This window comes from Hyperoodon ampullatus (assembly GCF_949752795.1).
Source record: "Hyperoodon ampullatus genome assembly, chromosome: 8".
In the NCBI taxonomy this organism is placed as follows: Eukaryota; Metazoa; Chordata; class Mammalia; order Artiodactyla; family Ziphiidae; genus Hyperoodon; species Hyperoodon ampullatus.
This window is the reverse complement of record NC_136921.1, coordinates 3,374,112-3,401,128: the sequence shown is the minus strand read 5'-3', so window position 1 is coordinate 3,401,128 and position 27,017 is coordinate 3,374,112. Positions and strand designations below refer to the sequence as shown.

Sequence of the window (27,017 nt, the reverse complement as noted above, 5' to 3'; positions counted from 1 at the left end):
CAGCGTGCCCTTCCGTTCCCTTTGTGATATGCGTAATATGCCTTCAGTAGACCCCATCATGGTATTTTAGTGACTTTTCCTTCTCCCACTGGTCTGTGGACACTGTTCTCTGTTGCATCCTCAACACTGAGTGTGTGACAGAGAAATAGGCCTCTGCTTGTTAAAGTAACTAGGGACGTTGCATCTGAAAAGGAGGCTGTGCAGAGGGAGGGCTGAGTCACCAGACCTCCTGTCCTCTGGAGAGAGCGCCAAGGCCAGGGAGGCGCTTCCGGGTCAGATTGGGCTTCATTTACGGACAAGTTTTCTAGTAATGAAAACTGGTGAAAGGGAACCAGCTTCCGTTGGTGCTACCTGAACAGATGGATGACATCTGCCAGGGAGGCCAGAGAAGAGCTTAAGCATCAGGACCAGTGGGACTAGGTCCCCCTGCAGACGCCTTCCAACTCCTGTGCTTTATAAGAACGATGTTTTGACTGCTGTTCCTGAAATGTCCCTCCCTGTGTGGTCCCTCGGCCTCCTGCAGCCCTTTGGTCATCCTTTCCCGCCTTGAAGTAGAGTTCGCTGCAGTCATAATCTGTCTGGTCTTGGGTTGTGAGCATGATTCAGTCGTTCAGTAAGGATTTATTGCAACTCCAGCTCACGCCAGACACCAGACCCTGGGAATGTGGTGGTGAACGAGATGGGAAAGTAGAGTCCTTGGGCTCTGTAAGGGCAGGGACAAGGCTTTGCTGATTTCTGTCTTCAGTATCTTACTGTATGTAGCACAGAGCAGAACTCAAAAGAGCTTGAATGAACTGTTAAATGTGAGTAAATTAACCTGTTCCATTTTCAGAAGCTCATTTGCCTGTTTTATAAAATTGTGTAAAAATATATGAAGACACATACTTTCGATAAAATTGTGTGAAAATACCATATGAGATACGCCTAAATTTTCATCTTTGTAGTGTTGAAATTCATCTTATTTTCCTTTTAACACTTAAAAAAGTTAAAAGAAGATTGCTGCTCCAACTACTCAAATAAGGAAACCGCCCAGAAGTAGAAAAGAATCAGAGGATCGCCTCTCCTTCTCTGTGGTCTCTGTCCATTTTTCCCTTTGACATCATTTGCCTTTTTTGCCATTTCCCCCAGGAACTCAATGAGTTAAAGGACCAGATTCAGGATGTAGAAGGCAAATACAAGCAGGGATTGAAAGAGATGAAGGTACCAGCTTACGGAAGTGTGGACTCATGATATTAACCCAGCTTAACTTTAAAAAATCCTACAGAAGGCATTCAGACTGCATGCTTGCTCTAAAGAGGCCCCAGACTCTAGACCTCAAAGTGGCAGGAATGCTAGTAGCACGAGGGTGTGTGCTCAGGGTTTTCCCAAAGGCAGCTTTGAAACCAAGACTCGAGAACTGTAACTCCTCGTTAGCAGATGTTACTAACGTGTTTCCTGGTGCATGTCTTGGACTCACCTCCCCACCACACCTGGCTTCAAACCAGTTTCTCATTTCCCACAGAAGCATACCCTACACTTGAAGAAGGGTTTTTGGTTTTCTTCACTTTCCGCAGTCCTTACATACAAGGAGCACTTCAACTTAATTTGCTTCTCAAAACACCTGATGTCTCCCGATAAGGAAGTTCTGTTGCTGTGCTTTTGAAACACACAAATTATTTGCATACTGTGCCATTTTACTAACCGAAGCAATGTCTGAATGTGTATCTTCTTGGATTTATTTGAGTAAATACACGGTACTTGTAGAATGTGGAATTACTGCATTGTGCCGACCAGGAAATTGAGTTGCCAGGCTCCCTGGAAGTGAGGTGGGGTGTCAGGGACTTTATTCTCTGGCTTCACAGGGCAGCTCGGGCAGCTCGTGAGTCTAGCAAGAGATGGTAAATCTGTTCCTTCCTTTTCAGCTCCTGAGAAAGTACCCCCAAACCAGTCTGAGTTCAGTATCCCAGGGGCGCCAAATCACATGACTAATTAATCAGTTTCCTATTTGTCACCGCTCTTTAAAAAGGGGGGAAAATTAAGATTCTGGCTTTCAAGTCCTACTGGAGTTGGAAAGAGAGCCATGGAAGCAGCACAGGAATCACTGGTCCCACCTGAAATCCTTGCCCTGGTTTGCAAGTGCAGGCGAGGGCAGCGCTGGTCTCCGCAGAGCCTCCTGGGAGCACCTGACGCACGCCTGACCTGCCAGTGCCCGCCATTCTGTAGCTCAGGGTCCTTTGCACCTGGGATGCTGCTCTCTGTTCTCCCGGAGTCGTCTCCCGCTGGTCTGTGCTCCGGGATCCACACGCTGCAGTACTCTGTTGCCTGCCCTGCCGGTGTGTGAGCCCCTGGGTTGAGCGGGGCACATTTACTTTGCAGGCCTCTTTCCCTGGTTGTCTTTTCAAAGGAATGAGCTTTGTCTCTCCAGGACCTACCCAGTGAGGCCTGTGTACCTTGTTGAGTTTTCCTATGGGTTGAACATATGAACTTCCACTTAAGCCTTTCCTGGTTCATAAGCCCCAATGGGGACAGTGGGCCACTGGTGGCAGGTGTTGTACTCCCCCTCCCCAGCACTGGCTCTGTCCCAGGTTCTGGTCACGAGTCTTGAGTGGTTACTTCAGACAGCTGTACAATGGGCTACAGAATCAGATTCCCACAGCCAGGGCTCTGCTGCCTCTGTGACCAGAGCCCCTTGCACCCAGCGTCCCCCTTGTCCTAATGACTGTAAATTATCTTCATCCCTACACACAGTTAATAACTAATTTCCTGTGTCATGGGAATTGGAGCAAATTGAAAAGGGAAACTTTTGGGGCATTTCATATTGCCATGTGTTTCTTCTTACTCATTTGCTCTAAGAAATAAAGTCTAAATTTAGGGCTGCGTTTTTGGAGGTTTTGTTAAAAATACTGAACTAATCTGTGTTTTTGTTTCCTTACTACAAGTTCAATAACATGACCTATTTTCTGCAGGACTCACTAGCAGAAGTTGAAGAAAAATATAAGAAGGCCATGGTTTCCAACGCTCAGCTAGACAATGAGAAGACAAACTTTATGTACCAGGTCGATACGCTAAAGGACACGATGCTGGAGCTTGAAGAGCAGCTGGCTGAGTCCAGGCGGCAGTACGAGGAGAAAAGCAAAGTATGTGCTCATGCGAGAAAGAGGGTGGAGTGTATATATGTGTAAACGCTATGTGTAAGGACGGAGAATATATAGATATATAAACAGTGTATGTAAAGATGGGAGATGGGCTTCCCTGGTGGCGCAGTGATTGAGAGTCCACCTGCCGATGCGGGGGACACGGGTTCGTGCCCCGGTCCGGGAGGATCCCACATGCCGCGGAGCGGCTGGGCCCGTGAGCCATGGCCGCTGAGCCTGCACGTCCGGAGCCTGTGCTCCGCAACGGGAGAGGCCACAACAGTGAGAGGCCCGCATACCGCAAAAAAAAAAAAAAAAAAAAAGAAAAGAAAAGGAGAATATACATGTAAATGGTATATGTAAGAATGGGAGAATATATATATACACAGGCATATGTATATAAATGGTATATGTAATTATAGTAGACGATATATATAAATGATATATGTAAGGATGGGAGGATATACGTATGGTATAAGTAAGAATGGTAGAATATGTGTATGTGTATGTATATATATTTGGTATATGGTATATACATGTTATACATGTGTATGTGTATATTTGTGTGTGTGTGGTTTTTTTAAAAACAATAGTTCTCCACTTGCCCTGGAAGCCCAAACATATAAGAATAAGAATACCATGCTCTTTGCTGAGGGACTTGCAATATTGGTATGCACAATTTCAATATGTAAACTAGAGACAATTTTACTAGGAGGACATTTGTGCATTTTGCATGTAAGGTAAAATCATAACCGTGAAAAAACGTGCCTACGAAAGACCCAGCATGCTTGGACAAAGCACAATTAGATGCTTCAAGATTTTCCTGTTAATATACATTTCTTCATTCTTATTTTGTTATCTCAACACCAGAGAGAAATAGTTGCAAGTATCAAGGATTTTAAGAAAATTATAATCATTTGTTTTCTGCTGATTGGGAAAAGACACGGTTACTCCACTTGAGAATTAAAAACCTTCATTAACCTCAGAAAAGGGTAGAATCTTATTTGGGCTTTCATTAAGAACCACTGGAATTAATATGTTAACTTACGATATCAACAAAAAGCATGAGCGTGTGTTGAAATTAATGACAGTAGGCTGATTTGGTGAAGGCTGGGCTTAGCTGTTGTTTGTGAGACAGCAAGGAATAACTTGTTTTTCATGTTTTAAGGAATTAGTTGGTTTGTCAAATCCTAGAATATTATCCAATTTTTCAGAGTTGCTGAGATAAATAGAAAATTTAATTTGTGAGTATCATTATCTTTTTTTTTTCTAACTAGCTATATCCTCTAAATCCCAAGGGTTAAAGCCAAATACCATAACAACTCAAGGGCCTCCTTCTTTCACTACTGTAGTTGAGTTAGAAGCTAAAGAAGAATTTTGTCCATGAAGTTCCTGATAACTGACCTCTGAAACAAAGGAGAAACTTTTCATGAGACCTGATGTCATGAAAGCTTTCTTTGAAACTAATTCATAATTTAGGAGCAGAAAGCATATTCTGAACCCACTTGGGTGGAACAGTACTGTAATGCATTCTAAATACTCCTAGAATGCCCTCATTTAGGCATCAGGAAGTAGACCAAGAAGCCCCAAATCTAATTTCAGAGAAATGGGGTGATCCTGGAACGTTGACCCAAGGTGGGGACCATGGGCGAAGCAAAGCCTGACAGACATGTCTTTGTCACAGCTAGGAGGGTCCAGTCACTCCCAGACTTCAGAAGGTGGGTGAGCACATGATGCCAGGGTGAGCTAAGGTCAAATCCCTTCTAAAAAACTGGTAACGAATCGAGGGAAGGTGTTCCCTACTGTTCCCTAAACTGTTGGCAGCTAGGTGGGCACCACACCATCATTAGGCACTGCGCTCCTGTGCTGAGCTGAGTGGGAGACCAGAAGAGTGTGTTGCCCGGGCGCAGGGATGAGTTTCATGCAGGGAAGGGTTGGACTGGGGGAGCGACTTTGTGCTGACAAGGGCTTTGCTTCCCCCGCCTGTTTCTATTTTGTCTCTGAGGTACACAGCTGACCGCCTACTGTTAGTGAGATAAACTTGCCAAGGTAGACCATCCCTTTTTGCCCCAAAGAGTATTCATCGGCGTATTTCAAACTCGGATGATTTTATTACCGCTCTTTTGCAAAGCTGCCTCCTCCAGGCCCTCAGCAGACAGCCTGGGGGGCCTTCCCAGGGCACGGCTTACCTGTAAAGAAATCGGGTCATACTGTCAGCTGCATCAACTCCTCAGGTTAATTTTTTTTTTTGAATTTTATTTTATTTATTTTTTTATACAGCAGGTTCTTATTAGTCATCCATTTAATACATATCAGTGTACACATGTCAGTCCCAACCTCCCAATTCACCCCACACCACCACCACCCCCGCCCCTTTCCCCCCTTGGTGTCCATATGTTTGTCCTCAGGTTAATTTTACAGTAGATCGTAGGGGTGTCTTCTAGAAAATGCAGAGAAACTGGTTCATGTTGTTAAAAAGGCCTTGAGGGCTTCCCTGGTGGCACAGTGGTTAAGAATCCACCTGCCAATGCAGGGGACACGGGTTCGAGCCCTGGGCCGGGAAGATCCCACATGTAGCAGAGCAACTAAGCCCGTGCGCCACAACTACTGAGCCTGCACTCTAGAGCCCGCGAGCCACAACTACTGAGCCCGCGTGCCACAACTACTGAGCCTGTGCACCTAGAGCCCATGCTCTGAAACAAGGGAAGCCACCGCAATGAGAAGCCCGCGCACCACAACGAAAAGCAGCCCCTACTCGCCACAACTAGAGAAAGCCCGTGCGCAGCAACGAAGACCCAGCACAGCCAAAACTAAAAACAACAAAAAAAATAAATTTATTTTTAAAAAAGGCCTTGAAAACTGTGATGACATGGTAACAGGTGATTTGCTCCAGGTAAAGGTAAATCATAAGAACGTGAACTAGAGTGACAGAAAAATGTGATTCCACTGGAACTTGAATGCTCTTCTCCTTTATAGGAATTTGAAAGGGAAAAGCATGCCCACAGTATCCTCCAGTTTCAGTTTGCTGAGGTGAAAGAGGCCCTGAAGCAAAGAGAAGAAATGCTTGAGGTGAGTAGTTTTTCCTGTTTTTCTTTTCTGTTCTTTTTTTTTCTTTGTGTGTGACTTAGGAGCATCTTGTTGGGTCATTACTAAAGCTACCAGTTTTCTTGAAAATTGAGTTTAGGCAAATTCTCTATGCCTTGCTTGAGGAGACAGTTCCTTTTATTAGTGAAGATTCTCATTCTTTGGTGGTTTTCTATTTGTCTGAGGAGGTGTGGCAGACCGAATAATGCCCCCCAAGATGTCCATGTCCTAATCCCTGGAACTGTGACTATGTCACCTTACTCAGACAAAGGGACTTTGCAGATGTGATTAAGTTAAGGACCTTGTGATGGGAGATTATCCTGTATCATCTGCATGGACCCAGAGTGATCCAAAGGGTCCTTGCAAGAAGGAGGCAGGAAAGTCAAAGGCAGAATAGGAGATGTGACCACGGGGGCAGAGATCAGAGCCACGTGAGGAAGGGGCCACAGACCAAGGACTGTGGGCACATCTAGGAACTAAAAAAAGGGGGAAATAGATTCTCCCCTGCCCCGAGCCTCCAGAAAAGAGCCCAGGCCTGCCCATGCCTTGGGGTTACCATAAGACTCATTTTGAACTTCTGAGCACCAGAACTGTAAGAAAATAAGTTTGTGTTGTTCTAAGCCACTGAATTTATGGTAATTTGTTACAGCGACAAAAAGAAACTAATACAGGCTTGATTTTTTACTTTTTTAATTTGGTTAGAACTCTAGTGCCTGTAAGTGAGAATTTCACTCCAGCTGGTTTTCTTCCTACACTTGGAGCTGGGGAAAAGGACAAGGATAAAGTCCCAGCATCCTGAGAACGAACTTGGGATCAATGAGGAAAAATGGTGCTGGGACCTCCAAGGGCGCTTGCTGGCTCAGGGGTTGTCTACACTGCAGAGTTTCTTCCCATTTAACCCTGTACCTGCTTTCTTTCTATCTGTTCCTATTCTTCAGGAAATCCGACAGCTACAGCAGAAACAGGCGAGTTATATCAGGGAGATTTCTGATCTTCAGGAAACAATAGAATGGAAAGACAAAAAGATAGGGGTAGGATTCTCAAGTCTTTGAAATCTGTTCAAGTGGGCAGTCTGCTTAGAAAATTGAATGCTTTCAGAATCTTTGGTTTGCAAAATGGCTTGTATGAGTTTGCATGTGACCCCCGTGGGACACAAAACGAATAAAAGAGAGACTACACGAACTTACCCCAATTGACATTAACTCCAAATTGGAAGTGGACTTCCAACGTGGAGATTCTCCTTTGGTCAGCATTCCCGGGCTCCCTGCCTGCCTGTGAGCAGCCAGCGGCGCAGAGATCAAAGGAGTGAGGAAGGCACGCTGGGCAAGTTCATGCGTGGAGGCTCAGACCTGCTGGAATTCCCTGTCCCCTGTTGCCTGGGCTTTTTCTCCAAGGGCTTTGAGGAAGCTGCAAGGTGGCAGGTGCTGTGCCTCACGCATCCCCACCTTGAGCCTCCCCAGGGAGCTGTCAGCCCCTCTCCCTCCACAGGGAAAGAAGAGGCAGCCCATCTGCATTTAGGAGTGACGCGTAGGGAGAAAGAACACGCTTAATAAAGTGACGGCTGTGCTCCGCGATGCCAAATGGCTTCCAAAACACGGCGACTCACTCCACACGGCTCTGATAACAATCTCTAGATGCTGAAGCAAACGTCAGCGCCTTTCCATCGTGAAGCTGCACCTTGCCTTCACTTTGATATGCTCACCGACGCTTATTTAAGATTTTGTGTGCATGTCTGTGTGTGCGTTGTGTTTGCTTCAGGACCACTTTATGTTTATCTGTGACAACAAACACCGAGAATCAACGTACAAAAATAGTCTAAATTCCTAAAATAGTTGTCACTGGGGGGTTGTAAACGTTTCTTCTTTTCCTTTATTTATCCCTCACTTAAATGGGTGCATGGCTTCTGTTCCTTCTCCAACTATGCCGTGAAACCGCAGACGAAGCCAGGAGAGGGTGTAAAACAGAGAGCATACTTCAGAACGTTAAGGTCTTTCAGGGAGCATGCACAGCGACGTTTCTTGGCTGGCGTAAACTAAGTGCAGAGCTTAACACTGCATTGTGTTTATATCTTTAAGCAAAGTCTGTCGAATGCCCTGCCGATGTTAGCCTTTTACATAGTAGAAGCCTCCTTGCTAGTCCTGCTTCTGAAGTCGTCTGCTCACCTGTGCGAATCTTCTCTCTCTTTGCTCTGCTACACACTCAGGCATTAGAGAGGCAGAAAGAGTTCTTTGATTCCATAAGGAGTGAACGAGACGATCTTAGAGAAGAAGTAGTCGTGCTGAAAGAGGAATTAAAGGTACGAAGCCAAAGTACAGTTTTAAAAAATCCAGGCGACAACAGCAAATTCCAGGATTCTCAAGGACGAATGTGTGTGGATAGTGGTGTTCATTAATTTTATGTCGTTGATTTTAGTTCTGTTAATAAAATCACATCTCGGGTTAACTGACCCCAAAGAGACATGTGAAGTCAGCGTGGATTCCGTGGGGCTGGTTGTCTTTAGATATTTATAGGCGTATCTGATCTTGAAAGCAACTCTGATTTCCAAGAATTTTTTTGATAGGCTGTCTAAATTTTTTCTCAAACTCACCAGTAAATTCTCCAGGACATTACTCCAAGTTAGAGAATGTATTTCTTTCTTATGTTAAAGTCTCGAACGTAAGGACCTCTGTAGCTGAACAGTGGCGTGGCTGACGCTAGTTCGACTTGGAGACCCCGAGGATGGTAGGAAAGTTCTGTCTGGGCCATGTCAAGGGGTCTTCAGCTGCTGGCTGGAAACTGAGTAAAATAAACCAACGGGCAGCAGCGGGGGCCAGAGCTCTGGGTGGACCCTCGGCACCGAGGAAGGCGGTGTTGAGTCTAGGGGGTATGGCCATGGGCTGGCGCGTCAGCCAATGGAAACATCCGTGTCAGCTACTTATAATGAAGGGTCAAGGCCAGAGCAGTTAAGCCAGCAGGGAACAGGCTTAGAGCTCAGATTCACAGTGCTTCTCCTCGCCAGGGTGTGAGTACAGGGCTGGGAATTCCTCCAAGCAGAAGAGAAAGAGCTATGGGCGGCAAGAGGGCATAAGAGAGGGGGTGATCCCGGGTGAAGGGGCCTCCTGGCATTGCGAAGCGTCGCTGGGTTTAAAGTGTTTTGCTGTGTCGCGAGCACGAATTGTATTTCTTTTGAATATAACAAACCTTCCAGCCAAGTTTCGTCATTCCTTTCAGAACACGTACATACTTCTCTGTCCTTTTAAAGAACACAGCCGGGGGTTTAGAGGTAAAGACCACTTTATAGTGATCTGGTTGATGCTCCAGTTCCTGGCAGCCTACAGTGACAAAGGACGCCCGAGGAAAGTGTTCTGTCACCAGCACGTTAATACGTGGCTGGGATCATGTAAGGAAGAAGGACCCTGGAGGAAGACATCCCAGATCAGCGTGTGTTGATAGAATATTTACAGGGGTGGAGCCTAGCGCTCCTCTGTCTCTGTAGAGTTTTCCTCTGCTTAGGGAAAAATAGGCGTTTTTAAAATTATGATTTATAAAATAAAGTTTAACCTAGTATCACTTAGTGAGTATTACGATGAGCCTGTTTTTATTCCCAGAAACATGGAATAATCCTAAATTCAGAAATAGCTACCAATGGAGAGACTTCAGACCCTCTAAATAATGTTGGCTATCAAGGTTCTACAAAGATGACAAAGGAAGAGTTAAATGCCCTCAAGACAACAGGGGATGGGACGCTAGGTAAGTACTTGTTTTCCTTTGATCCTTGCATCTTCCGGTCAGCACTGGTTCACCTTCCATGCATTGGTGGAGTTGATGTAATCATCACTGATCGATTAACAATCACCCAGCATGCCCTTTGTTCTGTCACTTCATGGGAACTTCCTTGTCAAACAATGCCATCACCCACGTGTGTTGTCTGGCATGTACCTCTGTTCAGTGCTCACCACCGATGGCTTAAGAATACATTTCTTTTGCTTCTCAAAGCTGCCAGTGAGACTGTGAATACAAGGAAAATAATCTCAAAATTAAGTGACCGTGTTGACGGTTCTGTTGTATTTGGTTTTCTTCAGTTATGTGCCAAACACGGCGTTGTGACTTATTCTGTTACAGAATTGTCAAAAGATCAGAATAGCAGAGCTGTAAAGTAAGTTAGTTGACTGTATTTGCAAGCCAGTGCTGCAAATCCTGTGCACCATTAAGCTTTTTGAGAGTCTGAAGTGCCTGTGGACAGCAGATGTACAAGTAGCCCTGGGTGGTGGGGGAGATGGACGGGGAGCCCTGGGTGGTGAGTGTGGTCATTGCGGAGGGCTTTCCTTACCAACAAGAGTCTGAAAACGTCTGCCCCTTTGTCAGAGGTGATGTTCCTTTGTATGTCACATTTTTGCTTCTGAAAGAATGTAAATTGGGAAACCCAATATATTGTAGGAATACTTTACACAGTTTTCAAATATCTGAAAAGATTCACCAATTAATATTTGTCATAATATACTTGGCTTTGGGATAAACCTTCTGCATGTGGTGGGCGGCCTGAAGTTGTAGCCAGCAAGTAAGGCCTTGCTTGCAACCATTTCCAGCTTTTCACAGTGAGGCTGGGATAAGGTCAGGGACCATGGCTGTAGTTTCCATTTGGAAGGTTCTTCATGGACATGAAGAGGACCTGTAGGCCCCAGCTTCCCAGGACTGGTTTTCCGGGAAGGTGCCTCATTACCTTGATGACTATTCAAGAAACACAGCTCTTTTCGTTGTGTCAGAGTTGCTGAGGGAAGATAAACTGATGAATGTCCATCCTACCTTTACGTTCCCTACCTGAGCAGCTAGAATTTATCATGCTGCTCTTGTTCAAATATACATTTTATAAATCCTTGATAACTGTTGTGTAATGAACACTTAAAGAGCTAGAAACGTCGGTTTTGTAAGTAGTCTCCATGTGTTTTTGTTTTTGTTTTTGTTTTTGTTTCGGTACGCGGGCCTCTCACTGTTGTGGCCTCTCCCGCTGCGGAGCACAGGCTCCAGACGCGCAGGTTCAGTGGCCATGGCTCACGGGCCCAGCCGCTCCGCGGCATGTGGGATCTTCCCGGACCGGGGCACGAACCTGTGTCCCCTGCATCGGCAGGCGGACTCTCAACCACTGCGCCACCAGGGAAGCCCTCCATGTGTTTTTTGATCACATATCCCTGTAAAGAATTGCAGGAACTTCCCAAGATATATGTTTATTTTTTTATTTATATTTGTGTAATATTTAGTTAACATAAAATGTACATTATAAAACGTATGCAATACTAGAGATTTTTAAGGGGTGAGGCAAAGCTGACTCTGAATAGAATCCTGCCGGGCTCTCCATCTTCCTGGAGACCGCTGGTCATAAATCACCGAGCTTTGACTTTCAGCATCGTGGTGGTAGCTCATATGCTGCGATGTTGTTTGTGTGGAGAATCCAAAATGTAACTGACTGTAACTGTTCGTTCCAAAGCAGCAGCAGGTTCTTTCATTCATAATTCTTTGATCGCTGATTGATTTACATCTAATTAAGCGGTCTCTCGATCTGAGACGCTCCCCTCCTGCTGTAACCGGCCCCCTTCCCTCCAGGAAAGGAGCAAGGTGTTGAGGGCACGGGCTGCTTCCCCAGGAAGACAGTGATGGGGGGGTGGAGGGTGGAGTTCTTTTTACCTCCAGGAGCTGTTTCAAAAGTGGCTTCCCTTGAGATTGACCTTGAGGCTGAGTTTCTTAAGGTGAACTGAATGTTTCTTTTAAAAATTATTTGAAAGCTGCTCTCAGAGCTGCGTGATATTCGGTGCAGTTTGACAGCTGGAAGAGTAGGAGTGGGGTCCCCGTGTGCATCCAGAAATGAGAATGGGGACCACGAGCCTTCCGTCCTTCTGAACCCCCTCATCTTGGAGAGTTTGGCTGCCTGATCCAGAGCTCTTTCTTATTTGTTAAAACGTAACTTCACCTTTGAAAGTCAGTTCACCCCAGCTGGCACCAGCAGCCACTCTTGCCTTTGACATGGTGGCAGTGGCCTCCGCTGATCCAACATTTGCTAACGCGATGGCTGCTTTGCCGCACAGAACTGGCAGAGGCTTCTGTCCGCGTGCTTCTCTGATGGCTCTCTCTCTTTAGGAGCGGGGTTGGCTGGGAAAGAGAACATGTGTTTACGTTGTAATATATGTTGTGTGGTCAACCACATCATGGGGTCCCTTCAACTTTCTCAATGGTCTTTTAGGAAGAGCCAATGAAGTGGAGGTGAAAAATGAAATGGTGGAGAATGAGGGGAAAAGAGAAATCTTGCAGAACACTGAGCAAAGACAGCCCAAAGAGGACCCAGGAAAGGACTGTGTGGACACAGAGGTGTTACATCCTGGTGACACTGCCGAGGACCAGAAAACCTCTGAAGACAGTGCCCCCTCCCCGGGAACGTTAGTCAATTCTGAGAATGAGGAACAGGTTCAAAGCCAAATTCTGGAGGACACTTCCTTCTTTGAAAACACAGAGCAGGTTGAGTCAAGTGAGGTCATAAACAGTGAACTAGATGGTGAAATCCCAGGTCCTAGGATTGGGCAGGGCAGCAGTAATGCCTTGGATATCAAAAACCAAAGTAAAGAATCTGCAGAAGAGTGGGAAAAAGAAAAACAGGAAGATTTTGAAACCAGCTTGGAAGAGATGAGCGTAGAACCACGTCAGGAGGTTGCTGCTTTGCAAATACCTGGAGTTGGAGGGGAGAGCAGTGCAGACCCTGGGGAGCAGGGCGGGAGCCCCACAGAGGCTGTGCCGGAGGCAGGGCCCACTGGGTTGGGGGAGCAGGTGGGCATAGTGGCCTCAAGTCCTCCAAGGGGTATCGATGACACAGTGAGTCACCATGAAACATGTGAGGTAGATGCTCCAGAAGGCTTGGACCCAAGCTCAGGGCATGATTTAGAGAAAGAACTCACCAACCAGGAAGTAGCTGAGCCCAAGGAGGTCCCAATTCAGAGCACAGAGGTAGGTGGGGAGAACAATGAAGAGGAGGGTAAGGGAAGAAAATTAAGGGATGAGAAACCAACCAAGCTGGAAGTCCAAGCCATTCCTTGTTCTCCAGAAGCCAGAAGCAGCCCTCAGGAGGTGCCAGGTCCAAGTACGGTAGATGCTGAAAGTGAACCCCTAGATGTGAAAGAGCCCGATGAAGAAAAGAATGACCCACAGGGAGAGGCACTGGATTCGTCGCACAAGAAAACGAAGAACAAGAAAAAGAAAAACAAGAAGAAAAAATCACCAGCACCTGTAGAAACCAAAGATGTTCAGAAAGAGTTAACATTTCACAACCCAGATTTAAGTGAAGTGAAAGAAGAGCAGGTAAAGTTTACTGACAAAAAACCAGTTGTAGAAGCACAAAATGAGGTCACTAAAAACCCAGAACAGAACACTGCGGTAGGAAGCAGTAAAAATGCCGATGGTCCAGAAAATCCTAAAATTGAGTTGTATGGAGGACTTAACCAAGACGATTCTGGTGTAAACACTAAGACAAGGAAAGCAGTAGCTGATGGAGACACGTTGGATTTTGCCGATAATACAGTTCAGTCATCAGGCACCAGTGCCAGTAATAAAGAGTTAGAGGAAGGTGCTGTAAAAGATGATGCTGAAGAAGATGGCACCGCTCCCAGCCGTCCTCCAGGTCCAGACAGTGAGGAAGCGCCAGGCAGCACCCTGCTCCAAGATGAAGGTCCCTCAAAGAACATTAACGATGCCTGTCAAACAGAAGGCACAGAAGAGCATGTGACATCAGAAAATCTAGGTCAGACAGTCAGGAAGGTTTCAGATAGCAGTAGTCTAGAAAATGATGACGTGGCACCAGCAGGCGAGGTGGGGGACTTTAATTCAGAAAGCAGGGAGGAGATGAGAGGTGGACACGGGAAGGGCAGAAACAAAGAGGACTGTACCTTGTCGTAGGTTGAGGTAGGGTCTTGGGGAGGGACCAGGACTGCACAGCAAGTCCAACCGTGAGAGACTCCACCGGTGAGACCCAGAAAATGTTCTAGATTGGTATAGACACACCAAATGACAATCCACCACCAAGTTATCTAATCCTTGAAGCTATAGACTGTTACCTGTAGATTTCTGTTTCATCACTAAGGTTATCACCCAGATGAGAAGGACACTTCTGTTATTGGAGTTAGTTCTAATGGAGAGCATTCCAAGAGCATCAAACAATAATGTACACTGTTTTATTTCTGCTTGAAATCAGCATCAAAATATTTAGCTTTTGCCTTAAGCTGATATGAATGTGCATATTCTTGACCAAATGTATCAACATCTAATTGAAGTGACCAAATAGTATCCTGAGATTTCCACATTATGAGTATGCTTTAAATGAAGGTGTCTCATTTAAATATATGTGCTTTCATATTTGATCTTGATATGTATAATATAACCTGTATGGTATTTTATTTAAAAAGTACATAAACGGCCAAACAGCTTATAGGTCACTGAGTGATGAGATTTGCATGTTAGGACAATAATTAATCATGTTAGGGATAGCAAATAAACATCTTACAGCACTAGGGATAGCTTACTTGCCTTTACCTCATATAAGTATTTTATCTCAGACCAATACTTTTGGATCTCATTCTTGAGGATACCTGAATTTATTTTGTAGGAGATTTTGACTTCATGACAATTATGTACCAAAGTCATTTTATACAAAGACTTCTTTTTTTTTCTTTTTTTTTTTTCTGGAAGAGATACATGTTGTAATTGCATTTCCTACTGCAGTATTTGGCTAGGGAGAATCATTTCTAAAATTTTTTTTTAACCTTAAAATTACTTCTCTTTGTATTTGTCTAATCATTATTCAGTAGAGCAAGACAAAAGGATGCTATTCTTGTGCAAACTTCTGGTTAGACTCTAACAGGATATTTTAAATAGTTGAATCACTTGGTATTCTGGTATAAATATTTTCATTTGTTGTTTTTCAGTATATTCTTACCAGAAATTTCTTGTTTTGATCTTCCTGAACAAGATATATATTTTCTATATAAAGAAACATTTTAAAAATAATTGTAAAGTTAAATTAAAAACCATTATAGAATATTAAAATTACAGAGGAATGTACAGTTTGAATGCTGTTGACACTTTATGAGATCATATGACTTTGTATTATTGTTACAAGATACAATTGAGTGCAAAAATGACCAATACCTCAACAAAATTTGAAATAAAAACATGTTATAATTTTACAAGCCTGTGATCACTCTTGTGCTACTTGAATTCTGACTGTGGCTACATAATATCATCTTTAATCTACTTCTATCTACTTCTGGGTTGCTAATTCCCAGTTGGGGTTCTATGGAGGCCTCCTGCGTAATATCCATCGTCAGTAGTGAATAGCTTCTCTCCCGGCGTCTAGACTGGGACTAGTGTTGGACCACCCTTGAGTAAGATCTTTCCTCATAGAATCTCCTGTGGTCCGTGGTTCTGATGAAGAGCCCAGTTGAGAAAGGTCTCCATCTTGTTGCTTTGCTTACAGGTGCCAATACTTAGAATGTTTTGAAGAGAATGATGAGAATTTCAAATAAACATTGACTATTTCTGCATAAGTGTCCTGAAGCAGAGGATAGTGGGACTGATCAGTTCTCTCTACTTGTGCCATATAAATAGAAAACTGTGGGGCTTGCTAGAGAATCAAGTCCAAGGGCTGCAAAGGACTTTAAAGTTGGTATCTCTAACTTTAGCAAAGCTGCGTTCATACCGGAATGCACATTGGGAAACAGCTCTCCTTCCTACTTTTAAAGGCCTCTGGGGAAGTGATTCAACAGCCAAACTCACTCAGTGGTGAGATCATCAAACCATTTTAAGTTCTTTCCTTTCTTTCCCATGTTTTTCAACAGCACATTTAAGGGCATTATTATAGGCTTCCCATCCCTCCAGCCAGCCAGCCAGCAGTCTCAAGTGTCCATCCCTCATTTAATCAATAAACACGTAGATCACTTCCTATATGGAAGGCGCTCTGCCCATGAACAAGCATGTAGGACCCAACCTCCAGTGGAAGCAGCAGAGAATTGGAAAGTCAGCAAAAAAGAAGGTAAGGACTCTGAAGGGCCAAACCATCCCTGATAATCTAAGAGCCTTCATTATGGACATCAGTTACTCTGCTCCGAGGGCGAGATGCTATTACAGCCCCACATAGTAATTAATTAATGTGCATGTGAAGGCCCCTGAATTATCAAGAAATGGTTACCTTTGGTATATTCAGTGTAGGAAGGCGTGGAAGTGTATAAGGCCATTTGGAAAGATCGCAATGTCAAACAATTCAGACTCAGAAAAGAATCAAAAGGTGACCTGTCAGCCGCAACCCCAGAGGAACCTGGACCACTGAGGTTTCACTATAATGCAGAACAGAGAAAAGCATCGATCACTGATACTTTAAATCAAAAAGCTGGGATATTTTTCAACCCCAAACCAGAACATGGCTACTGTATGTAAAATGTTAATCTTCCTTCCAAAGTATGTAAGTATAACTATGAGTTTCTGTAAAAAATAGGGAAAGGTACCTGAGCATTTTGAATTATAGGCTATTTTATAACATACAAAGGTTGGGAAGCAGTAAAATTTTTGAAAAGAGTGCTTAAGAATGGGATATCTTGCATTGACTACTTTCTATAACATTGAGTATTTCCAATTAATGGAAAACCTAATGACCTGAACATTTAAATTTCCACTGTCACTAGGACCCTGGAATGCTGCTTCTGGGTGTTTAGACAGTTTAGGGTCCCTGTCTTCCATTGATAGATTCCTTTTCTAGGAGACCGCCTTGTATGACATGCCACCATGGCCATCGAAACAAGGGAACACAACAGTAAGATTCATTCCAAATGTCCGGGCTCCAGAAGGAAAGGCAGGGGCGTTTGTGAGTGTGCTCCATTCAGAATATGTGCTTATTCAGTGTGCTGACCTTATACAGGGAGGACAGTCTTTCAGGAGAAAAACCCTTTTGCTCTCTTCTTTCACCCCGTCTGCCCCTCTTACATCAAAGACGAACGTATTTTTTGAGACGTGAAAGGCTTCAGCTGTTCTGCTGAACTGAAGCAGCAGCTGCCGTAGGGAGTTGCCATCTGTACAGACCTCTTCAGCAGCCTGTCCCTGTTCTGCCTTTTACAGGAAGGAGGGGCGATCCTGGCGTGGGAGGCTAGCCCTGGGGAAGTTGAAAACTGACCACATGGATTATAATCAAATTAAGTCAGTGCAAGGAGGGAGCAGAGAAAGGACCACACTCAGTGGATTTCCTGAGATGTCGGTCTTCTGATCATTATCTTTGCGAATATGGAGGGAGGTGACTTGCTCTGCAATGGGGAGAGGAGGCCTGAGGCCCAGGATTGGGTGCAATTAACCCACAGAATGAAAATTATCCTGCTGATAATATATTATGATGAGTAAGCTACTTAGCCTTACTGTGTCTCATTTTACTCTCTGAAATTGGGGTTAGAACCTGCCTTTTAGAGTGGTGGTGAGGATCAGACCCAGTAAAGCACTAGAGAGTAAGTGCTCAGTGACCATGGTTGTTGCTGGTGGTTGACCTTTACAGCCTGGACAGACGTGGTCACAACACGCAAGCCCCTCTGGAGCAGGGCTGGGGGTCCCGGTGCTTGCTTGCTGCCCCTGTGACTGACTGTATGGCCTTGCCACTTTGTTCCTTGTTCTACGGGTCTCTAAAGTTCACACCAGAAAGTGTGGTGGAATTTAATATATAAAAAACAGATTTTAAAAAAATGTAATCCTTTAACAACATTACTAAAATAACTTTAATTGCCAATTGATTTGAACTTCCCAGTGTAAAAGAAAACTCTGAGTTCGAGACAGTGTGACTTCATTTTCTTTAATGCTTATCATTTGGGTGTTAGAGACCAATGATGAGCAAGGCTGCTTAGTGAGTATAGGTTTGCAGCACTCTTGCTGAGTATCACAGTAATTGCCAGTCATGCATCACTGTTCACTTCACAGGTCAGACTTGATGACTTTTAAGACTGTAAAAAAAAGCAGTACTCATTTTCACTTCTTTGTTGAATTCTTTTTTTATTGAAGTATAGTTGATGTACAATATTATGTTCGTTTCGGGTGTATAACATAGTGTTTCGATATTTTTATGGATTACACTCTATTGAAAGTTATTATCATATAGTGACTGTATTTCCTGTGCTGTACAATATGCCCCCGTAGCTTATTTATTTTACACATAGTAGTTTGTACCTCTACGCCATCTTGCCCCTCCCTCCTTCCCTCTCCCCACTGGTGACCACTAGTTACCATCTGTGAGTCTGTTTCTGTTTTGTTATATTCATTCGTTTGTTTTATTTTTCAAATTCTACATATAAGTGATAACATATACTGTCTTTCTCTGACTTATTTCAGTGCTTATTTTCTTTATAGCAAACAATTTTGCTTCTCTCTTTTTTCCAGTTTCCTGAAACTATTTAGTTTTAATCTTCTCCACTTCTGCTTTAAAATTTCTCTTCCTTAAAAGTTCCATTTGTCGCTCTCCATTTTTCCTATTTTCACTATAAGACTAAAGGTCAGATTTTTTTTTTTTTTTTTTGCGGTACGCGGGCCTCTCACTGCTGTGGCCTCTCCCGTCGCGGAGCACAGGCTCCGGACGCGCAGGCTCAGCGGCCATGGCTCACGGGCCCAGCCGCTCCGCGGCATGTGGGATCCTCCCGGACCGGGGCACGAACCGGCGTCCCCTGCATCGGCAGGCGGACTCTCAACCACTATGCCACCAGGGAAGCCCACTCTTGTTTTTTATTGTTAGCACTATTATTACATTTTAACAATTTTTTCACTTGCTGTCTAAGATATCTGAAGTCTTCTAATAGAAAAAAACAATAAAATTGTAAATAGATATGTGAGCCTCAAATCACTTTCTGATATATTCAATGTTTCTTATGATGCCTGTGGTTTTTGTATATAGGAATATAAAATATACAAGATAAAATGAAAAGTGATATTGAATAAGAGAGCCAGGTTTTCAATTTATTTTTAATTTTTGTTTCAGTGTTGGGTGCATTTATGGAAGGGACAGAATAAAACACCTGTCAGAAGCAGTTTGTATGGAAATTAGAACGGAACTCAGAAGGATTATCAATGTATCTTATGCGTAACATTTTCTATTTTCATTTATTGTGTTATTGTGCCTTTCAAAATAGCAATTTAGGATGTTTGGAAAAACAATTAGCGAAAACACGTAACTTGGATTAGAATGTGGATAGATGATTTTTTAATGAAAACAAAGGTGCGTTTTGTATGAATTATTTCCATTTCACACGGCTAATCAGAACCTGGGCAGTGTGAGAGCACTGCCGCCTCGGGAAGAAGAGCCTCCGGCCAGGAGTCCGGTCTGACTCAGAGGGCTGTGTTTAGGAAAACAGTGGGTGCAGGGGTTAGGGGTGCAGCCCTGGGGCTTTAGGAAAGCTGCTGGGCCTGGGTCCTCATCTGTAGAAGAGGGACGTGGCAGCAGCGCCCACCTGGAGGGCTTCGCGGGAGGTGGTGTGAGTGGCTGGGACAGCGCCTGGCACACAGGGCACAGCACACGTGAGCACCCGCCACCATCACGTCGTCCTGATTTTGCCCTGAAACTGGGGTAGGATTTTGCCCCTCAAATCCTCCCTGGGTCTTGGTTTCCTCTCTGTACTCTGGAGAATGTATCACTCAATGCCCCTTCAGAGAGTTGTTTGGGGGATTTCTAGGTGCTTATGTATATGCAAACTTCTGTATCTGGGGTGGGAAGAATGACAGAAACCTAAGTTATTGCTGCGTTCTTCCTCAAAAGAATAGCAGCAAAGTAGGTTCCCAGATGTGCTCTCAGCACACTTAGGGTTCATAGACAGAGTCAGAACTCTGACACTGGTGAGTCTTTGGGAGAAATGAGGAAGATCCACACTCGTGGGATGGAAACTTGGGAAGTCAAGGCTAACGAAAATGCTGGTGATATTGGATCCCGATGCTCAGTGTGTTTGTACCTTGCTAATGATGTTAAACCGTGAAGCCTTGTGAGATCTTGTGTTGCAGTGTGGTTTGGTCCTAGAGCTCTTGCATGCTAACCCAGAGTAGAAGACTAGCCTGTTTGCATGCAGCCGGATGCTGCCCTGACGAGACAAGCATGTGTGGGAGGTTGCCGCAGTTCACCCCCCCTTGGCTGAATTCCTCCCCCGTCCTGTCTGTGGCCTCATTCGCTGTGGTACGTGTATAATACCTTCATCATCAGTTTCACTAACCCCAATGCTCCTTCTTCAGTTTAGCAATCTGCTGAAAGGGGCAGTCCGTGGAGTCACCTAAACCTGTATCTTTCTGATTTCTTTAGATATTAGGTTGAAAAAGCTTGTTGATGAACGGGAATGCTTATTGGAACAGGTAAGGATCTTTTTATTACTTTACGGGTTCTGGAACGGGGCGCCTGAAACCGGGAACCTTCCCATTCTAGCTTCTTGCTTCATCAGGAAACCCCTGATGCATCGTGGCTGAAAATAATTACCAAGCCAACCAGTGTTCTTAGTGTTCTTACCCAAGTAAAACATCAGAAATCATATCAGATTTAGAGAGGATGTCCCAAAGATTCAAGGCCTTGGTCTGAATTTGGTACATGCTGCATGAATTGCTGCTTAAAATAAAGATTTATGTAGAAGGCCTTGATTAAGCATTGAGTGGCAAGGGTGTTCCCCAGACATTCCAACACCCTTCCTCTTCCACTGGCCTGTAAAAGTCACCTTTGTAATCTCTCAGTGGTCAGTACCCCTGTCCAGCAGGTATTTCTTTGTTACAGCTGACCCAAGTTGTTTCAACTATAGTTTACCTTCCTTGATCTCTTCTGCCTCAAGAAATACTACACAGTTGTCCTATTTGGTCTTTTTCGTATGCAGGGTAGTATTAAATTATTCCACAATCACTTTCTAAGGAAGCTCGATGTCTCTCATTTTCCCGCGTAAGCCTAATCAAAGGTATTTGCCTCGCTTTTTACAAGATTTGAAGATTTCTTTCAAAATTGGATAAGGCACTCAGTGTGGTGGGAGGATTCTCATGAAGTGCCTGTGATCTTTTAAACACATATGTCCATGGTACTTCTGTACTTGTTTTCTTAAAGCAGCATATGCACCGATGGTTTGTATGTCACTGGGGGTCTGCTCTGCTGCTGTCGGTGTGGGGAGGGACTTCCAACAAGTCCGCAGAGATGAGAGGTTCACAGAACAAGGGCTGGGAGACACCCCATTACGTAGCAGAAGATTCTACAGTCACGGCTGTTAACTGCAATTCCAGCTACTCTGTGTGCGTGTGTCTCTCTCAGAGGGAAGAAAGCTATGTAGAGGCCAGCTCTCTGCAGGTGGCAAACCTACAACCTGTTTGGGTTCTGTTGGGGACAGCACTGCTGTGCCTGGAAGGCTCCGGGTGGCCCTTCCTGGCTTTTTAGTGAATAAAGCAAAGGTGAATCGTGTACTGATGTATGAACTTGTAGATAAACACTCAGAACTGTTTTATGGAAAATCTCCTCCTGAATTCGAGAGGAACTTCAACCTTAGAAATAACTTCTCGCCCAGAGTTACAAAATAATGCATGCCTGTTACAGTAACTAGAATTCCGTTTTCATCCTGTATACTACTATTACTTTCTAAGAAGAGTACTAACTGGCACAAGGTTTTTCATTTATTTATTTGCGTTTGTTCCTTTATGAAACGGGAGAGACTCCCCCGTCTTCCTGGTGGATCGTGATGTCTTTACTACATTTCTCTCCTGCTTCGTTACGGAACCCCTGTCTCTCTGGCCCCTTTGAGACACACGAAATAACTGCAAGGCAACATGGGATTGTACTTAGGGGGTGTGGGCTTTTACGTTACATGCAGCTTCCTTTCTGATAGGCTCTCGTCTCATTTAGAATAGAGAAATTAACGTGCTTTATTGGTGGATGTTTTCAGATTAAGAAACTCAGAGGGCAGCTGGAAGAGAGACAGAGGAATATCAGATTAGACAGTCTGCACCCGGAAGATGGGGTCTTACAAAACGGGACGGACGTGCATGTGATGGATCTACAAAGTAAATGTCAATCCTCGTGTAGAAGAAATCCCTTTGCCATGCGCGATTTTTATTGCACTAATGCGGGAGGAGAAAAACTATCGTGGCAAGGAACAGCCGGTGTTCCCAACGTCCCCCCAAAAGCCCTGAGTACAGAAGCACAAAGATGTTTCCTTGTGGGCTAGAACAAGGATGGGCAGGTGGGCAGAGCAAGGATGTTTCTGTCTGAGCCTAAGAAACAGAACAGGTGCCACCAGCTGACGTGCTGCTAGAAACCACGTTTACTACGCTGAATGCAGTCTTTGGATCTGCTGGTTGTATGGGGAAATCGGAAGGTATTTTTCTGTGCCAGTAAACTAGAAAGAAGCTTACGGGGACAAAAGCAGGCCCAATCTCTCTCCCCTTCCCCCTTCCCCCTACCATTTCTTTGCCTTCTTTGCTCAAGGGCGCTCTCCCTGCTGTGGAGAAAGAGCGCCTCCTCAGTTGTGAGGCCACAGGCCAGGACTTACAGATTGGCAAGACGATTATAAAGTAAGGGCTTGGTTCCCAGTAACTATTGTTTTAACATTTTCAAAGCCCAAGAGCTTAACAGATTTTCCTTCTCTTTCAACCTTTAGGGGATGCCAACAGACAGATCAGCGACCTCAAATTTAAACTTGCAAAATCTGAGCAAGAGATAACTGCATTAGAACAAAATGTACGTGCACACTTGTAAGCAATCACTGGCCGCCCAACTGAGGATTAACTGAAGTTTTATTTGCTAGAAAGGCTTGAGGGCTGAGGACAAAAAGAAGCCGAGAATTTTAGAACCAAAAAAGGTCCTAAGGGGGATAAACAAGGCAGCAAGTCTCTCGTGTATTTCCTACAAGGAGAGGACGTGAGGAGGGAGAGGTCATAACTAGGATCTGGGCTGTTATAATCGATACTAATCCTTCATAAACACAGTTGGTTGCAGAAAGTACCTAATGTGGTTAGGTTTTTTTTTGACAGTTTGTTCTTTAAACTAATAATAAAAAAAAAAATCGGTTAATTACAAAACGCTTCATGCAGGGATGTCCCTTTTGCCTGGATTTTCCCTCTTTCCCTCCCAGCCCAGCGGCTCGCTCTGGTCCCTAGATTTGGGGCGCTCATGCCTCCAGCGTGCTGGGCCCTGGGACCGACTGTGTCCTAACCGAAGGGAGAGATACAAGCAGGTACTGTTACCCCCTCCATTGTAGGTATATGTGGCTGGAACTTTTTGGAATTTTTGTAGAGACGAAGATGAGACGCGCACCTAGAAAGCGACGCGTGTTCGGAAGCATGCCTTTGAGGGCAGGCTGAGTCTCTGGCCGCAGATGCCACCCCAGAGCCGCCTTCCGTCACCCTGCTCTCTGAGCCCCTTGCCTCTCTCCTCCCTTTCCTGCTTCGCCACCCACGAACCCTGGGAGAGATTAGACTGGAGCTGAGGTCCTGGTGGAGCCATTGCCTCACCAGCCTGGTTCTGCAGGATCGACCCACATCGGGGAGAGATGGTGTCATGGGATCTGCACTGCAGGAACCACACTTGGGACAAGGGTCAGGGAGGAAATGAGTCCCTGATAGGTGTCAGTACTGGCTTGCTCATAAATATGAACCAATAGCTTGCGTGGCTAGAACCTCTGTAATAGTCCCAAATGCTAGATCATAACTATTTTTCTCTCATTTTATTAAGTTATACCTTTTGATCTCAAATATAGTAAAGCAATCGGGGAAAGAAAACAGGCCTATCAATTTATACACATGATTTTTCCTTTCCTTTCAGGTCATAAGGTTAGAAAGCCAAGTATCACGTTATAAATTGGCTGCTGAAAATGCTGAAAAGATAGAAGATGAACTTAAGGCTGAAAAACGGAAACTTCAAAGAGAGGTAAATTTTCTAGGCTATTTCTAGGAAAAGAATGGGTAATGATATTCTAGTTGGGAGAGCAGAGGGAGGATTTACCGCCGGGAAATCTGCGGCCGAATCATTCATTGTCACATCTGCCCAAACCTCTCTGAAGGGCTGTGCTCACACCATAAAGGAAATTGTAGTTCAGCCAATTAGGAGCTTAGGGCCAGAATCACCTGTCAGTGGTTTTTCTATCTATGGTGATTGCAACTATCATGCCACCATCTTCTGGCTTCTGCTAAGAAATCTGTCATTCTAACTCTTTTTAGGTGATCTTTTTTTTTTCCCCTCTCTAGCTGCTCTGCCATTCTCTTTGCCTTTGATTTTCTACATTTCATTCTAATGTGTTAAAATGTGGGTTTACTGATATTTGTTCTGCTTGGGATATGTTGTGTTTCTTTGACCTGTGAGGTCGTTTTTCTAAATAAATTTTGGAAAATTTTCAACCACGATCTCCTTCAGTAACTCCTCTTCCCTAGACTCCACCCTCCCCCTGGGACTCTGATCAGAGGATACCAGATCTTCTCATGGACCCTCTGCATTTCTCTACCGTCTGTCTTTTCCATTTCCCATCTCCTTACCTCCCCATGTTGCATAATGTACAGTTTTTGTAGATCTTCCATTTCACCCCCTTTTGTTTCGTATTCTCATTCCTGATTGTTTCCTGTTTATGGTTCCTTTGTTGATTGCATCCTTATTTCTTTAAAGATTTCATACACAGCTGTTCTGTTTTCCACACTGACGACTGAAACACGTTCAGTCTTTGGGGTCTATTTCTGTTGTTTATTGCTTCTATTGACTCAAATGGTTTGTCCCACCATGTGTTTGGTGTTTTATGAGATTATGCTTGATTTGAATTTATATACTTGAATTTATACTCCAGGCCTGACTTGGGGAAATTTCTACAAAAAGGGCTTCTGCTTCTGCTTCTGCTTCTGCCTCTGCCGGTAAAAGGCAGGGCAGGGTCGTTTAACCTGTCCCAGGACCCTGCCCACCCTCCTGGAGGGTTTTGGATCAGAAGCAGAACTGTAGACTCTGTTCTAATGATGCACGTCTCCACAGTCACAGGGCTGTGAACCCCCGCCTTAGGGCACCCCCACTCTGCCTCACTGCCTGACGGTCCATGCAGCTCTCTGCTGTTGTGGCTCCTGCTGTGAACCCCAGGCTCTGTGGCCCTGGCCCGTGTATGATCATCCTGGCCTCAGGCATTCCCACTTTGGTTTCTGGCTGCAGAGCCCTAGCACCCAGCTGCCCAGGGCTGTGGGGATCACCTCCCGCAGCTGGTCTGGCTCAGCTCTTGTTTGTTTGTTTGCCTCACCTTCTGTGAGACCATCAGGATCCCCAAGACTGTGCCCTGTCTGGGGTCTAACTATTTCAGAAGAGGAAACTTCCCTAGTTACTCATGAGGCCAGAATCTTGTGCCTTGTGTTCCTTTTTAAATTAAGAAATATACGTATACACACGTGTCGGTATATGTGTATTTTTAGAATCTCGGTGGGTCTGGGTCGTAATTTGTTTTTCAGTAGGCTTGGAATCCAAGCTCACTGCCTTTTGCCTTTATTTCCAGCTTCGCTCTGCATTGGACAAAACAGAAGAGCTCGAGGTGAGCAATGGCCACTTAGTGAAGCGTCTGGAAAAAATGAAAGCCAACAGGAGTGTCCTCTTGTCCCAGCAGTAAAGGCCAGTTCTGAACAGGAAATGATTGGGTGGATGGAGAGCATTGTTTCGCACGCTGTTCTGTTGCTGTCTGGGAGCACTGCTTCTTCCCCTGCTTCTGAGAGAACACCCCCGGGGAGCACCCGGCTCAACCCCGGGACCCCCAGCAGCAACCAGATGCCTCTGTCTGCAGACCGCAACCCGGGCTGGGGCAGCCGCTCCGAACCTGCAGGCCATTTAATAAGCACACTGGGCCGTGGAGCTCTGTTTCCGACGGTGCAGCAGCCTCTTCACGCCATTTTAAATGGTGATCAAAGTAAAGATGAAAGTGGGACTTGAGTTTTCTTTTCATGTGTCTTGCTGAACATTAAGGGGAAATGTTTCAGTGTTGGGACTTCCTTTTGTGGCAGAATCTACAATTTGAGCGACTTCAGTAGTATCTCTTAGTCTACGCTTTTCATACACAAAACACTGTGGAACCACAAGCCATTACCAAGCAAAACTCTTTCATTAGAAACAAGGGAATGGTCTAGAAGTAAAAGTGACCTTAAGAAGACTCTTTACAGGCAAAAATGAAGCTTTTCTAAGGGATTTTTGCATCAGTTCAATCAAAAGAATACTTTTTTCCAGGGTAATTAGGCAACAGCTTCACTGAAAATGACAGCTTTTCATTTGCGTTATTGAATCCTTATATTTGGAATTGGAAGTTGTTAACTTCTTTTAAAGAGTGTACTGTTGGAAAAATTAAAAAGTGAAATGTTGAAAGACTTCAGCAATATGGTTTTTATTTTTTCCCACTGAGAAATATCTTTATTTCATACTAATTGTTCTGTATATTTTGGATCATCTTTTTATTTTTTTAGCATATCAAATCAATGCACTTTTCTTTCTCTATTTAAAAAAGGTGTATTCACAGTGAATAAGAATAGAACACTTATAAGAATCAGCACTCTTAGAATAAAAAGTAAACTGAAGAAGTTACAGACCAGAGTAGAGGCAGTAACTCCGAGGACAAAAGTAAAGGATGTTGGGCTACTTGCTGATTTTCAGTTACTCTTTTGTATACGTTGGGCTTCACATAAGGCTGGCTCAGCAGGCCAGCTTTTCAGGATATTAGCAAGTGCAAACCAAGATAACATACATCATCCATAACTATACCCATTGTGGACTGCTAGACATGAATTGGAATATATAATTATTCCATTTTCCTTAATTATATATAATTAAGAGAACATTCCCAGCAGAGT

General features: G+C 44.4%; 1 protein-coding gene across 4 annotated transcripts in view; it reads left to right on the top strand.

Moving 5' to 3' along the window:
• Window positions 1-25,792, top strand: part of LRRFIP1 (LRR binding FLII interacting protein 1) — a gene marked incomplete at its 3' end in the record, with an annotated part of 85,052 nt that extends 59,260 nt beyond the window's left edge. For 2 of the 4 annotated variants that reach the window (XM_079710649.1, XM_079710648.1), the window contains 11 exons: window positions 1,129-1,200; window positions 2,946-3,116; window positions 6,090-6,182; window positions 7,136-7,228; window positions 8,401-8,493; window positions 9,785-9,926; window positions 20,509-20,558; window positions 22,112-22,229; window positions 22,826-22,905; window positions 23,989-24,093; window positions 25,682-25,792. In XM_079710649.1, the coding sequence (XP_079566775.1) occupies window positions 1,129-1,200; window positions 2,946-3,116; window positions 6,090-6,182; window positions 7,136-7,228; window positions 8,401-8,493; window positions 9,785-9,926; window positions 20,509-20,558; window positions 22,112-22,229; window positions 22,826-22,905; window positions 23,989-24,093; window positions 25,682-25,792 (1,128 nt within the window). Of the gene's footprint in view, window positions 1-1,128; window positions 1,201-2,945; window positions 3,117-6,089; window positions 6,183-7,135; window positions 7,229-8,400; window positions 8,494-9,784; window positions 9,927-12,408; window positions 14,298-20,508; window positions 20,559-22,111; window positions 22,230-22,825; window positions 22,906-23,988; window positions 24,094-25,681 lie in introns of those variants that run through there. The other 2 variants (XM_079710650.1, XM_079710647.1) reach the window with 2 other exon arrangements.
• Between the last annotated feature and the right edge of the window lie 1,225 nt (window positions 25,793-27,017).